This window comes from Polypterus senegalus, chromosome 7 (genome assembly GCF_016835505.1).
Source record: "Polypterus senegalus isolate Bchr_013 chromosome 7, ASM1683550v1, whole genome shotgun sequence".
NCBI lineage: Eukaryota > Metazoa > Chordata > Cladistia > Polypteriformes > Polypteridae > Polypterus > Polypterus senegalus.
The window spans coordinates 52,976,429-52,989,238 of NC_053160.1; the positions used below are offsets into that span (position 1 = coordinate 52,976,429).

A 12,810-nucleotide genomic window follows, 5' to 3' on the forward strand; every position below is an offset into this window, starting at 1 on the left:
GCTCAGTTAGTACCTGGCCATGTATGTTTCAGAAATGTTGAAATACATAGTGTTGCTTGACACAGCCAGATTTAGTGGCAACTGGGCAATTACTAGTAATTCTAAGATGAATATAGCTGTGCATGGAATCTGTCTGCTGTAATATTTCACGTGTCATATTGTGGCTCCTTAGAACAAATTTGAAAACCTTGTTCTACTGTACATTTAAACCTAGATTCCACCTTGAACAGTGTTAAATATGCACCCCAAAGAACACCAGTCCTCTGAACCATGCTCCATTTTCTCAAGGCTCAGACCAGTTTGCAAACCGCAACAGAAAGCTCTTTAAGGCATGCTGGGCATCCCAGAACTACCTAAGTCTTAGCTCCAGTACCCCACATATGTACATGGGGATGAGTAAATCGGATACATAGTTGAATAAGACCATGCTCAACCTTTAGGTAACAGGAATGTGCTACACATTTAGAGAAATGCTTCAAATATCCACAACAAAAGAAAATGTCATAAAAACTATAAAATCCTTTATTAAAAAAAAGCCACTGTGGCACAATATTTAACTTAATGATTCAGATAAAGTCCTCACTGAATCAGATTTAAGGTGTGGAATAGTGCTGATCTTCATGTGTCCTGGACTGGCATACTTTGTTTTTATTATCTGGAAAAGGAAAAAAAAAAAAAACCCACACCCCCAAGTTAATAGAATTGCAGTAGTGTACCATACAATGACTATTTCATGATGTACCCCTCAAACTGTATAGGCTAACCTGTACAGTTAAATGGTAAATAAAGTACAGGTATATCAATTAGACACAGAATGGCAATCATAAGGTATTTTATGAACTTGTAAATGATCAAATTGGAAAGTCAAGATTCAGTGTGCAATTAAACAGCATTACAATAAAAAAAAAATTCCCAAATGAGTTTAATGATCTCTGGAATTAGCCAAGCTACTGAAATTTCATTTAGAAGTACAATTAGTCAAAACATGCAACAAGCTGATTGCAGATATGTGGAGGGCTTGTCACAATGGAATACCTCAATTTTTCGGTGCAGTCTAGGAATAAAGCTACTAACTCAATAAGAATAGCTTTATATAAAGACATTGGACTCTTCTATAGTATAATCAACTTAAATGTATACCTTATGAGAAAGGAAGAAGGAGTCCAATGCCTTAAATTGTCACAGTATGCACAGACATGCATCTTATAGTATTGTGAATTAAACATAAGGCCTCAAGTGCGTTGTATAGTTTAAAATGGTGTCAAGTACCAGGTTGTTGAATATTGCATGCACTCCACTAGATTTAAAATGCCATCTTAAGGAGTGCAATAATTCAATAGCGTAGAATTTATCTACAAATGGGTTGATAAAATTTTTTACTCTTCCAAATCCTAAGTTACAGCATAAAAGAAAACCAAAAGGAACATGTTCTCTAGAACCTGGTCATGCTAGTACATTGGCTTGAGGAATACACTACATCAAGTTTCAAAACCCTGCTAGTTTACACACCAAAAAAAAAGCCCCTGTTTTTATTCTCTTATTGTGTATTTTACCTGTAGATGTAGCTAGCAATAAAACAGGTATAACCTGAAGGCAGCAGTTAAAATTTGAAATGTATCTACAGCATTCATGTTTAACTTGCCTCTGAACTAGCACCTTAAATGACGACACCTGCATAAAATAAGGAGCCATGCACCATCAATTTTAACACTTGATCAACCATTGTTGGAGTTGGCTAATTAAATGTATTTGGACTGTTTGATAATGTATAGCCTTAATACAAACCAATGTGATAATTTAGTCAAATCTGTTTAGACAAATTTCTCTACAATCTTGTTTGTTGCCCTATTTGTAATTCAATACTACATAAACAGCAGAATTTATCTAGTTGTAAATATGGAGACAGGTATTAACAGGTTTTAAGCCTACTTGGTATTTCTTTAAACTACAAAGATTACAAGCTTGCCATCTATAACAGAACCCATTAATTGTGAAATTGAAAGAACACCTCTTGAATGCCTATGACCAATGGGTTCCCCAGATTAAACAGAATGGTTGTTTGACCAACTAACAAGCTTGCAATCCTATCTTCCAATTAATGGGATAGCTAAATTCCCCAAATTAATCTGCAGAACCAAAGAATTAAAGCAAGCAAGGTTATACAACTTGCCTTTCTGCCAAACTGCATTTAACATGTTTGTTGGATCTTCCTTACAGAAGGCTGATACTTTATGAAAAGCCTAACTACATTGCTTTACTAACAGAGACACAGTAGTATTAAAGTACTGTAATGGAATTCATTTAATCTTGTACAGTTAGTACCTGGGAGTTGAAATTTTACAAGGAACTTCCTGTGGAAATGGCAAAAGTAATCCTAACTATTGTGGCATTACTGGAAGGGAGGGGGGAGGAAAAAAAAAAAAAAAGCAGCCTATGAACTTCAATGTACCCAACATGAAGTACATTTAAAGTCTTTCAAACTGTAAATGAAGAGTAAAACTGCATGTGTTCTCATTTTGTACACCACCTACTGGAGGAGTACACAATGAATTTTACACCTTGGTAATATGCATTTATTTCAGCCAAACTTCTGTTTTTTAGGTCTTGGGTTGTCCCTACCTCCTGGTTAGCCAGAATGATATTCTTGATGTAGAAGACAAAATTTTTGTATGAATCATGGAGTGCAGCCTCCGAGTGGTATAACAAGTTCACAGGGGTAAATTTAATTACAACTCTATAGACCTAGCAATATACAGCTGTGGTGCTAAGATTACATACCCTGGCAGAATTTGAAGTATTAGCCAATGTTTGGAAAATAATCACACAGAAAGCTCCCCTTTAAATTAGACTGTGTTCAGGCAAAGCTATTTCAATTGTGTGCCTTTTGGGGTGGGGAGAGAAATTGAACTTTGTTGCAACCATAAATGCAAGGCCCATGACAAAAAAGTACCATCCTTTTTGTGAAGCACGGAGGAGGAGAGGATGCTCTAGGGGTGTAAGCTACAGTGGCAGAGGAGTTAGGTGGCATTCATCTTGCCATCAGTTTCTCACTATCACAAAATACTGCAGGCCATCATGGATGCTAAAAGGGTGAAGACTACATAGTATTAAGAACTAAGAGTATGCAGATTTAACACCGACCATCATTTTCCTTACTACTGTTTTATTTAATGGTTGTGCTAATCTGTGATGCCTTACTGAATATGGATTCCATTAAAAGTAAATGTTTTGCCTAATCATTCTTTTCTTTAAAGTATGGAAAAGATCTTAAACTCTGCCACGGTATCTAAAACTTGAGCACAACTGTACCTTCTCCTTCAACATTTAAAAGGACAGTTAACTAGCTCGTACAATTTACCAAACTTCAATTAAATTTGAGAATTAGATACTCACAGTGTGCTTAGTCATCCCTTCATTAACCCTCAGAACATTGTTGGCCAAGTGCTTCATAGCAGACATGAGATGGTCTTCAGTATATCCTGTATAGTGCTGTAGAGTAGAAGTCTAAAAAATCCACAACAGTCAGCTGTAAATTCAGAGTGATTGTCTCAAGTCTAGAAAACTAGAGCAGTACAGTTTTCCATAAGATAACCAGACATGCCAAAAACTGTTTCAGAATCTATCAAAACACACCCCCTAAAAAAAAAATCATGTCAGTATAACTGTTCAGCACCTATTGTGGAAGTTTCTAGATTACATAGTGTAAAGCAAATGCAAAAGTAAAGTCAATTAAAAACTAGGGTATTTTTACAACCAAAGTACAGGTGCCAGTCATAAAATTAGAATATCATGACAAAGTTGATTTATTTCAGTAATTCCATGCAAAAAGTGAAACTTTTATATTAGATTAATTCATTAAACACAGACTGATGCATTTCAAATGTTTAGTTGTCAGTTATAATCATCAAAATTAAAAAAAAAGTCCCAAATTCAGTATCTCGGAAAGTTAAATATTGTGAAAAGGTTCAATATTGAAAACACCAAGTGCCACACTCAAAATCAGCCAATTAACTCAACACCTGCAAAAGCCTTTAAATAGGTCTAGTTTAAATGTCTCTCAGTCTAGTTCTGTAGGCTACACAAATCTTGGGAAGACTGCGGACTTGACAGTTGTCCATAAGACGACCACTGACACCTTGCACAATTAGGACAAGACACAAAAGGTCATTGCCTCTATTATTGTGCTTGGACACAGAGTTCTGAACAGCCAGCCTCTTTAGCAAAGGGATGGACAGATTTGGTTCCCGGGGGATGGGGGCGGGGAGTACAAGCAATAGGGATAACTGCACCCTGGAGAGAATTGTGAAACAAAACCCATTCAAAACTGTGGGGCAGATTCACAAAGAGTGGACTGCAGCTGGAGTCAGTGCTTCAAGAACCACCATGCACAGATGTATGCAAGACATGGGTTTCAGCTGTTCAGCTTGTATCAAGCCACTCTTGAAATAAGAGACCGCATCAGAAGCGTCTCGACTGGACTGCTGCTGTGTGGTCCAAAGTTCTGTTCTCTGATGAAAGTAAATTTTGCATTTCCTTTGGAAATCAAGGTCCCAGAGTCTGGAGGAAGAGAGGAGAGGCACAGAATCCACGTTGCTTGAGGTCCAGTGTAAAGTTTCCACAGTCAGTGATGATTTGGGGTGCCATGTCATCTGCTGGTGTTGGTCCATTGTGTTTTCTGAGGTCCAAGGTCAACACAGCCATCTACCTGGAAGTTTTAGAGCACTTCATGCTTCCTGCTGCTAACGAACTTTATGGCGATGCAGATTTCATTTCCCAACAGGACCTGGCACCTGCACAAAGTGCCAAAACTACCAGCACCTGGTTTAAGGACCATGGTATCCCCCCTGTTCTTCATTGGCCAGCAAACCTTAGAAAATCTATGGGGTATTTTGAAGAGGAAGATGCAGTACACCAGACCCAACAATTCAGAAGAGCTGAAGGCCACTATCAGAGCAACATGGGCTCTCCATAACACCTGAGCAGTGCCACAGACTGATCGACTCCATGCCACGCCACATTGCTGCAGTAATCCAGGCCAAAGGAGCCCCAACTAAATATTGAGTGCTGTACATGCTCATACCTTTCAGTTGGCCAACATTTCTAAAAATCTTTTTGTATTGGTCTTAACTTATATTCTAATTTTCCGAGATACTGAATTTGGGACTCAGTTGTCAGTTATAATCATCAAAATTAAAAGAAACAAAAAACATTTGAAATACAGTCGGTGTGTAATGAATGAATCAATTATACAAGTTTCACTTTTTGAATGGAATTACTGAAATAAATCAACTTTGTCATATTCGAATTTTATGACCGGCACCTGTAATCTTGCTGCCATGTTGATGAGGGACACCTGTGAAAAAGACTAAAAAACATTAAAGATTAGGGGGGGAAGAAAAAAAAAAAAAAGTTCATATTAGAAAAGGGTACACAAGTTGGCATTGTTGGTTCAAATGTATCAGGAAACTTAAGCCATGTCAAACCATGGAACAGGTGGTCACTTAATCCCTGTATAAACAATTGTTAAAATGTCAGTAAGAGAAGCAAATGTGGACCAGTCATTCATATCAAGAGCGCTCTGTATAAATCTGGTCTGTTGGAGAGGGGCATATAAAAGTTATTGCTCAAATCTATGAGGAAGCACATGGGGGTTCTCCCCCAAAAAGCTCTATTTTGGACTTGGGGTGCAAACTTTACATTGCTAAAATCCTATCTCTGAACTTAACACACAGTAACAAGGTATGGCAGTGGCAGTTTTATGCTGTTTAAAATGTCCCCCTCCCCATCAACTTAAAGGAAATAAATGATACAAATACAAGAAACGTTCAAATACTGAAGCTTGGTAGGAAAGTGTCAAATCAGTACAAAGATTTGAAGCAGGGCCAAAAAAAGTACCTTTCGAATAAGACAAGGTGAAAGAGAGGCAGATGTCCTACAACAGCACAAAAAAATGCCTTAGTCCATTTGGGAAACCAACAATACCTTAACAAAACTGCCATGCATAAATAGCTGATGAATGCACACTACTCCAAAGTGATGTGTCACAGTGTACATATAGGTATCCTAAGAGACTTAATGTAGTTACGGCAGCAGGCTGCTCCAAGAAAGCCAATTTTAGGAACAGAAAACTTGTGCCATTAGTCATTACATTATGTACAATAAAATGGCAACACATCCAGTTTACTACAAATTCAACTAGATTTTATAGATTCTACAACACTGCAAATAAACCTTATAAATATTAGAGGACCATGTGACACCTGAGCACAGAAACCGCAGAAAAGGAATTAGTTGAGCTAGTATGGTTGGTGAAGTTTTAACATTGAATACTAAAATTGCCAATTTTTAGAAGGTGGTCTCATTTAGGGTCATGACAGTCTGAACTATGGACGCAAAACTGCCAACATGTTTGCTTTACTTTAACAGTCTAGTATGCGTTACTCATTAATATGCACTGAATTATGCAAGGGGTTCTTTGCAATCTACTGCATCTATAAAAGATTTCTTGCTTTAGTCTTAAGTCTGGGTTAAAAACAGGATTACTAACTTATTCCCAAAAAGATAGAAATTACTGCATTAGAACAGTTTCTGATCTTACTCAAGATGTACTTACCCATTCCCCAAAATCAAGAACTTTCAATGCAAGAGCAAAAGCTGCAGCAGACACCTGCGATGCTGGATAATGTACCATGTCGTAGTCTATCAGGGACAACTCCGATAAATACTTTGCTAATGCGTAGAGCTGTGTACTTGCCTTAAAAAAAAAAAAATTTACCCACAATACATTCTTGCATTATTCAGTAAAATTACTTTGCAATTGTAAAACTGATACAAAAATCCCACCAGTAAAACAGCCTGTTTAAGCTGGGATCCAAATTAGAGCATATTAGGTAAAATCCAATGCTTCCAAACTGTTTGGCAAGGCACAGAAATGAAAGTGTGCTCTTTACGCCTATAGTATGTGCCACACAAGGACCCAACATGCACGTGGTCTACCATTCGAGGTATAAGGGGTGGTGGAATGTATGCCTTCAAGTATTCCAATTTATGGAACTCTGATGTTCTGTCCTTTAGAGAGGTTTCCAAACATGTCAAACTTATCTTTCTAGCAACATTAGTTTGGATATTTACTACACTTCTACCTTGTATAAGGACAAACTTTTCCTCACCTTCCAATATCTACTGTTGATCTCATAATGAGAAGTTCAAGATACAAAACAACGTCTAGATTCTGCCAACAAATTTAAAGGAATTTACCACCCCAAAAATGTCAGGATAGGAAAAAGATTTAGAACAGAATAAAGGAATGGAACACTATCCTTAACATTTCCCACTTCAACTTGTGACAAGTTACAATCCAGAAGTAGAATGTACTATAATTTCATTTAAAAACAACCTAACATACAGGATGTGGTAAAATTGTCCACCTCCCTCGGTCATACATTCTGGGAATGCTCTACATTTAAACCCTTTTGGATTTAAAAATCCTCCACACAAGGCAAAAAAAGTGTTTGTCTAGACAAATTCAATAAAGCTAGGTTTTGAATCTCAAAATTCACCACCCAGAAACTTTGCATAATAAGATTTTGGCAAAATTGGCAGGGATACATGCAAGTGTTGGAATGGCCATTTACTATTCTAAACAGCTCTCTCAAATGGAGCCGTCAAACGCATTCTTAATAGGTGCTCCACATTTTAAAATGGTCTATACCTTTGGAATGCCACAAGAAATAACCATTTTAGGCTGAACATCTTGCTCTATACCAGTGTTTCCCAAACTCAGTCCTGTGGACCCCCTGTGGCTGCAGGTTTTTGTTCCAACCAGATTCCTAATCAGTGACAACACCTGATAACACTGAGCTCATTTAATTAGCTGGTATTTCTTTTATTCGACATTCAGAAAAGCACAGCAGCATGATTTTTACATTTATAAATATTTCTGCTGTTGCTATAGATTTAAATGCGTAACTTTTTGCTTTCATACTTTGCCCTTTTGCTGCAGTTTTTCCCTTCATTGTATCTTAATGAAAATTAAAAAAAAAAAAAAAAGGCAGATCAGACACCCAGGCAAACACTGAATCAAAGGCTGCAACGGCTTTAGAGTCAGACCCACTAATTAGTAAATAATGGATTAAAAACATTTAACACCTTGAAAGGTAGAATGAAAAAGATGAACATACTGTTAAAGAAATACATTATTCCTATAACACTGCTTGGTACATTTTAATTTTTTTTTTTTAAGCAAACTTAGTTTTCTAATTTCTATATTGTTCCCTAAACAAAACTTGGGAATTATTTCACTTAATTAGCCCAGGAGTTCAATTAAACATAAGCAGGTTGAAACAAAAATCTGCAGCCACAGGGGGTCTCCAGGACTGAGTTTGGGAAACACTGCTCTATATTCAAAGATTACTTTGGAACACACCTAAAGTAACTTTTCAGCAATATTTCAGCGAGGACAGACTTGATCAATGCTTTTCTACAATCGACACTGCATGGTTGAAAGAGAATATCCAAATTGATAATTCAATTGAAAGATACTGTAATTTTGAAGTTGTTTCATACAAACATCTTCACTGAATGCAAACTTTCCAATTACTTCAAAAGATAAATCTCATTTTTAAAATGTACCCAAGTCTGGATTTTAGCAAATATTTACTCTGTAGAGCCTTGACAGAGACAGTTAACTTGTTCTTTCTGGAGAGATCCTCTAATTTTACCATAGTTTGAAGAATCTAATTAAAACTGCATAACAGGTCAATATTAAGATTAGGTTGCAATAGTTTATCAATAGAGTTCAGAAATTCACTTTACTGCATACGAATTTTGAAGTATTTAAGCCATGCTAATGCATTTATTGTATTGTTTTAGTGCCGTCTTCTACTTCAGGTTACTGTCAAAGGGGAGAACCCAAAAAAAACCACACCCACACACAGATACTACCCTGCCTTCAGTTTCCTCACTTTTTATATAAAAAAAAAGCAAAAATAGAAAAAAAATGCAGTGAAGCCTAAAAAGGATGGGCATTAGAACATCCAGGTCCATAAAACTGGACAGCAAACACAGACCCCTTCCCCAAACCAGTTCCAACTGGAACAAGATACATAATTTACACTGCATACCAACAGTGGTACATGATAAAACCACCTTTAACCTTACAGTAGGTAAAACTACTAACAAGGCATTAAAAGTTCACTACACAAGGACACTTACATCTCCAACCTTTGCCACTCTTCTCAGAAAATGCAAAGCAATAGGAAAGCTCAAATTAAAATTTAAGACTTGCAAGATGCACCGTTCCATTTCTCGGATTTGGGCTCTCGTGCACGAGTGGTCAGTTATATAAGAAAAATCGGCAATCCTTGGGGAAAATATTTCTTCATATTTTGAAGCAATTAACATTGCTGTTACACCAACAAGTTGCAACTTGGATTTATGAACAGGGTGAGCCTGGGGAAAAAGACAAAGGCTAAATGAAGTGAAACCAGTTTCAGTGCATGCTTGGCAACAAAAGGATTCAAATGAAAGCAGGTTTATATTTAAGATACTAAACTACCTGAAGGAAGCGATCAATTATTCCCACAGTCAAGTACAAAGTTTCCTGCAGCATTTGGAATCTACTATGAACCTGCACCAGCCATTCAATAAGTATGGTACGCATGTTTCCAGTAATTGGACTTCCTTCCAGATACATAGGCTTTACAGCTCCTTTTTTCTAATTGGTGGTGAACAAAAAACAAAAACCATCCATCAAACTACACACATTTAAAAAAAGCCACCCACAAACCAGATCCATCAAATACAAACCTCAATCTCTCTCAGATAGCTGTAAACATCTTTCACATATTCACAACAAAGATGTGTGTCATGCACGTCACCTGCATCTATGTCTTCAATGTTCAGCAGCATTTGAGAAAAAGTTGGACACAAGTTTTCTGAAGGTAGCCTGCCCATCACCTCCATTGATGTTGGAAATCTCTGCAACTAAAGTTACTGTCAGTTAGTTTGCAAGTGTCTGTCTGAGCACAACTCAAGACATTACAAATCCCAGGTGCAAAATTTGGCACAAACCACAGTATTAAAGATTTAGTTGCCAAATGCTGAACTTTGCTCAGGTACCACAAGAGAAGGCTTAAGATGATCTCTTCATAGAAACTGTATTTACATGGGAGATTTAAAATACTGTAGTAACACTTTTAAGAAAAACTGCACTGCTACCATATGCAGGTTTAATGCTCAATTTCTCTGTAAAAATGTCAGATACTTAAAAGTGTCTTAAAATATTTCAACAGGTCAATCGAGCAAAAAGTCCTCTCTTGTAGCCATGAGAACACGTTACCCATGTCTATTAACACTTGGCAGAAGGGTCCGGAGGGGAGCCCACAGCATTTGCTGTTACCCCCATATAGGTTGATTGCGTATGGCATGTCTAGGAGAGGAGCGAGGGGTGTGAAAAGAAACAAAGACAAGACTCTTCTCTTGCCTCAAATATTGATATTGCTACTTACTTGTAAAGGTTTTTCTTTTACTTGCTTGACTATGACATTTTCTTGTACTTCTGTGTTTTGTGGCTGGTTACATTTCTTCTTAACTTTAGCAAGAGATGGTTTTGGTTTCTCCTAGAAGAATGAAGAAACCAGATTCTCAGATTAACAAGGTTTTACATAAACATGCATCAGTAAGAATAATCAAAAGCAAAAATACTGCTATTCTATCAAACAATTGGCACATCATCCTAACAAAATCACTACTTTTAAACAATTTAAGAAGCTATGCTCATAATGGTTTCCAATATTTAGTTCACATTTTACATCAAATGGTCATAAGTCAGGATAATTACCTTGCAAACATTACTAGTCGGCACTTCTGAAGCTGCTTGTGATATAGTAGATTTGTTTCCAAGATCACCTAAAACTACTCTCTTTCCATTGGCAGGCTTGACCCTCAGTGTCCTCTGCACAGGCATAAGTAAGTTTTCTGCATTATGCTGGGACCTCTGCAGAGCAGGGTAAAGAAAAGAAACAATTAAAAGCAGGAGACACTTAAGCCTTATTTTGACAACCCACACTATACTTAGAAAAATACAACCAACAATTTGAAACAAAACTCGTACAGTATTAAATAAGCATTACAGTTCCAGTTTCAAAAAAGGTATCAGTTAATAAATTGATTTAAAAAATTCCAGCTTATGATGACAGCCATTTATTTCAATCATGAAGACAAACTCTGGGTAAGTCCAAGGTAGATTAATGGGGGAGGCTGGGAGCATGTGCTGATGGAACATTGCCACACCCAACACACAAGGAAGCAACTGGGTTTCCTCTAAATAGCACAATGCTTCCAAGCTGAGAATGCCAAGGAGAATTCAGTTAATTCTTTGTAAACACGTACAAAATGGTGCTTCATATCAATTTCAGTTAAGAATAAAATCCACATCCAAACAAATGTTGTCAAAATAAAAAGTATAAATTGAAAGCATGAGCAAATAAATATTGTATTGTCAATGATTCAACTGAAATTAGACATAACTGATTCCAGACCTGTACCTTTATAAATACAAGTTAAGAGATTTTTGCGGATGTCATAAAACAAAACTGTTCATTACTTAAGAAATATAAAGCTAATTTTTGAGCACAATCCCATATACAAGGACAACTAGCTCCAAACTAAAAGCAGTGTTCATAACCATCATAAAGCAAAAAAAAAAAAATAAATAAAGATGAATTTGCTCCTTTGGGTACCAATGCACGACAGATGGGAAAAACTTAGTAGCAGCTTTGAAAAAGACCAAAGTTAAAAAAAAAAAAACACACATCTGCAAACCAAAGACATTACTTAAACTGACTGGTACCGCCACCGCTTCGTTACTGCATTTTTCAATTCACCACGTTGCACATCAACGTTATGAACTTCGATTTAAAAAAGCGAATTCACTCTCAAACCAAGAGTAGATTACACGACTTCCAGGAGACATTAAAATAATGTGAAATACGCAATTAAATTCTGCAAAGTTTTACTCTTCGCTCCAATTACTTAATGCTGTAAGCGGTAAAAGTTTCCAGACTTCTGTGATAAGGACCGTAAATGCTACCGTGTGTCGCATATCTCGTTTATATCGTCTTGCGCTTTTATCTCGTTGCATGTCAGTTTGTATAAAACTGTTCAAAATTGTTCAAGGTTAATTACACCTGGACCCTGGAGTCCAAAACATTTCACCTTACCTTTGAATATTAAACGTTAAAAGACCGCAATTAGTAATTGGTATCATATACTATTCCACGTGCAAGAAAGAAGCATCATAGGAACAGGGCAAACGATACTTACTGCTCTTACACGCTGTGCCATTTTTTTTTTCTTTTTAATACCGTAAAACCTTCCCCTAAAATTTTATTTTTCAAACAGTTCCCCGTCACAGCCACGCACTACTGCCATACAACAACGCGTTCACCTTAATGGCTGTCTACTTCAAACGAGCGATAAGAGCTCATCACTACTTATATGTCGAGACGTTAAGCTTGCCAGCTGGTGTGGTTTATAGGCGGAGCGTCCCGCGAGAGCACGATTACGTAGACGCAAATGGCGGGAAGCCTTCAGAAGACAGTACTGACAGATCATTCGAACCGAGGAAAGACTGAAGGTTTTTCTTCATGGAGGTGGTTAAAAAGAGGAATTTGGACAAGAATGAATAATTTATTCTTGAAAATCTGTTGAGTTTGTTTTTTTGTTTATTTTTTAAAAAATGTCAAAGGTACATTCCTCTCCATAGCATTGTACACTTTTAATAATAGTGCATTTGCCACTACAGACATT

At 36.9% G+C, this 12,810-nt stretch overlaps 1 protein-coding gene across 1 annotated transcript; it reads right to left on the bottom strand.

The window, feature by feature from the left end:
* Positions 1–501: 501 nt before the first annotated feature.
* LOC120532555 (G2/mitotic-specific cyclin-B1-like) lies at positions 502–12,513 on the bottom strand. The gene is made up of 9 exons (XM_039758637.1): positions 12,325–12,513; positions 10,841–10,996; positions 10,509–10,619; positions 9,808–9,984; positions 9,557–9,715; positions 9,214–9,450; positions 6,614–6,754; positions 3,394–3,504; positions 502–655 (listed from the first exon to the last, which is right to left on the bottom strand). Exons 1-9 carry the CDS (start codon positions 12,343–12,345, stop codon positions 554–556), a joined length of 1,215 nt encoding a protein of 404 aa, XP_039614571.1. The 5' UTR covers positions 12,346–12,513; the 3' UTR covers positions 502–553.
* Between the last annotated feature and the right edge of the window lie 297 nt (positions 12,514–12,810).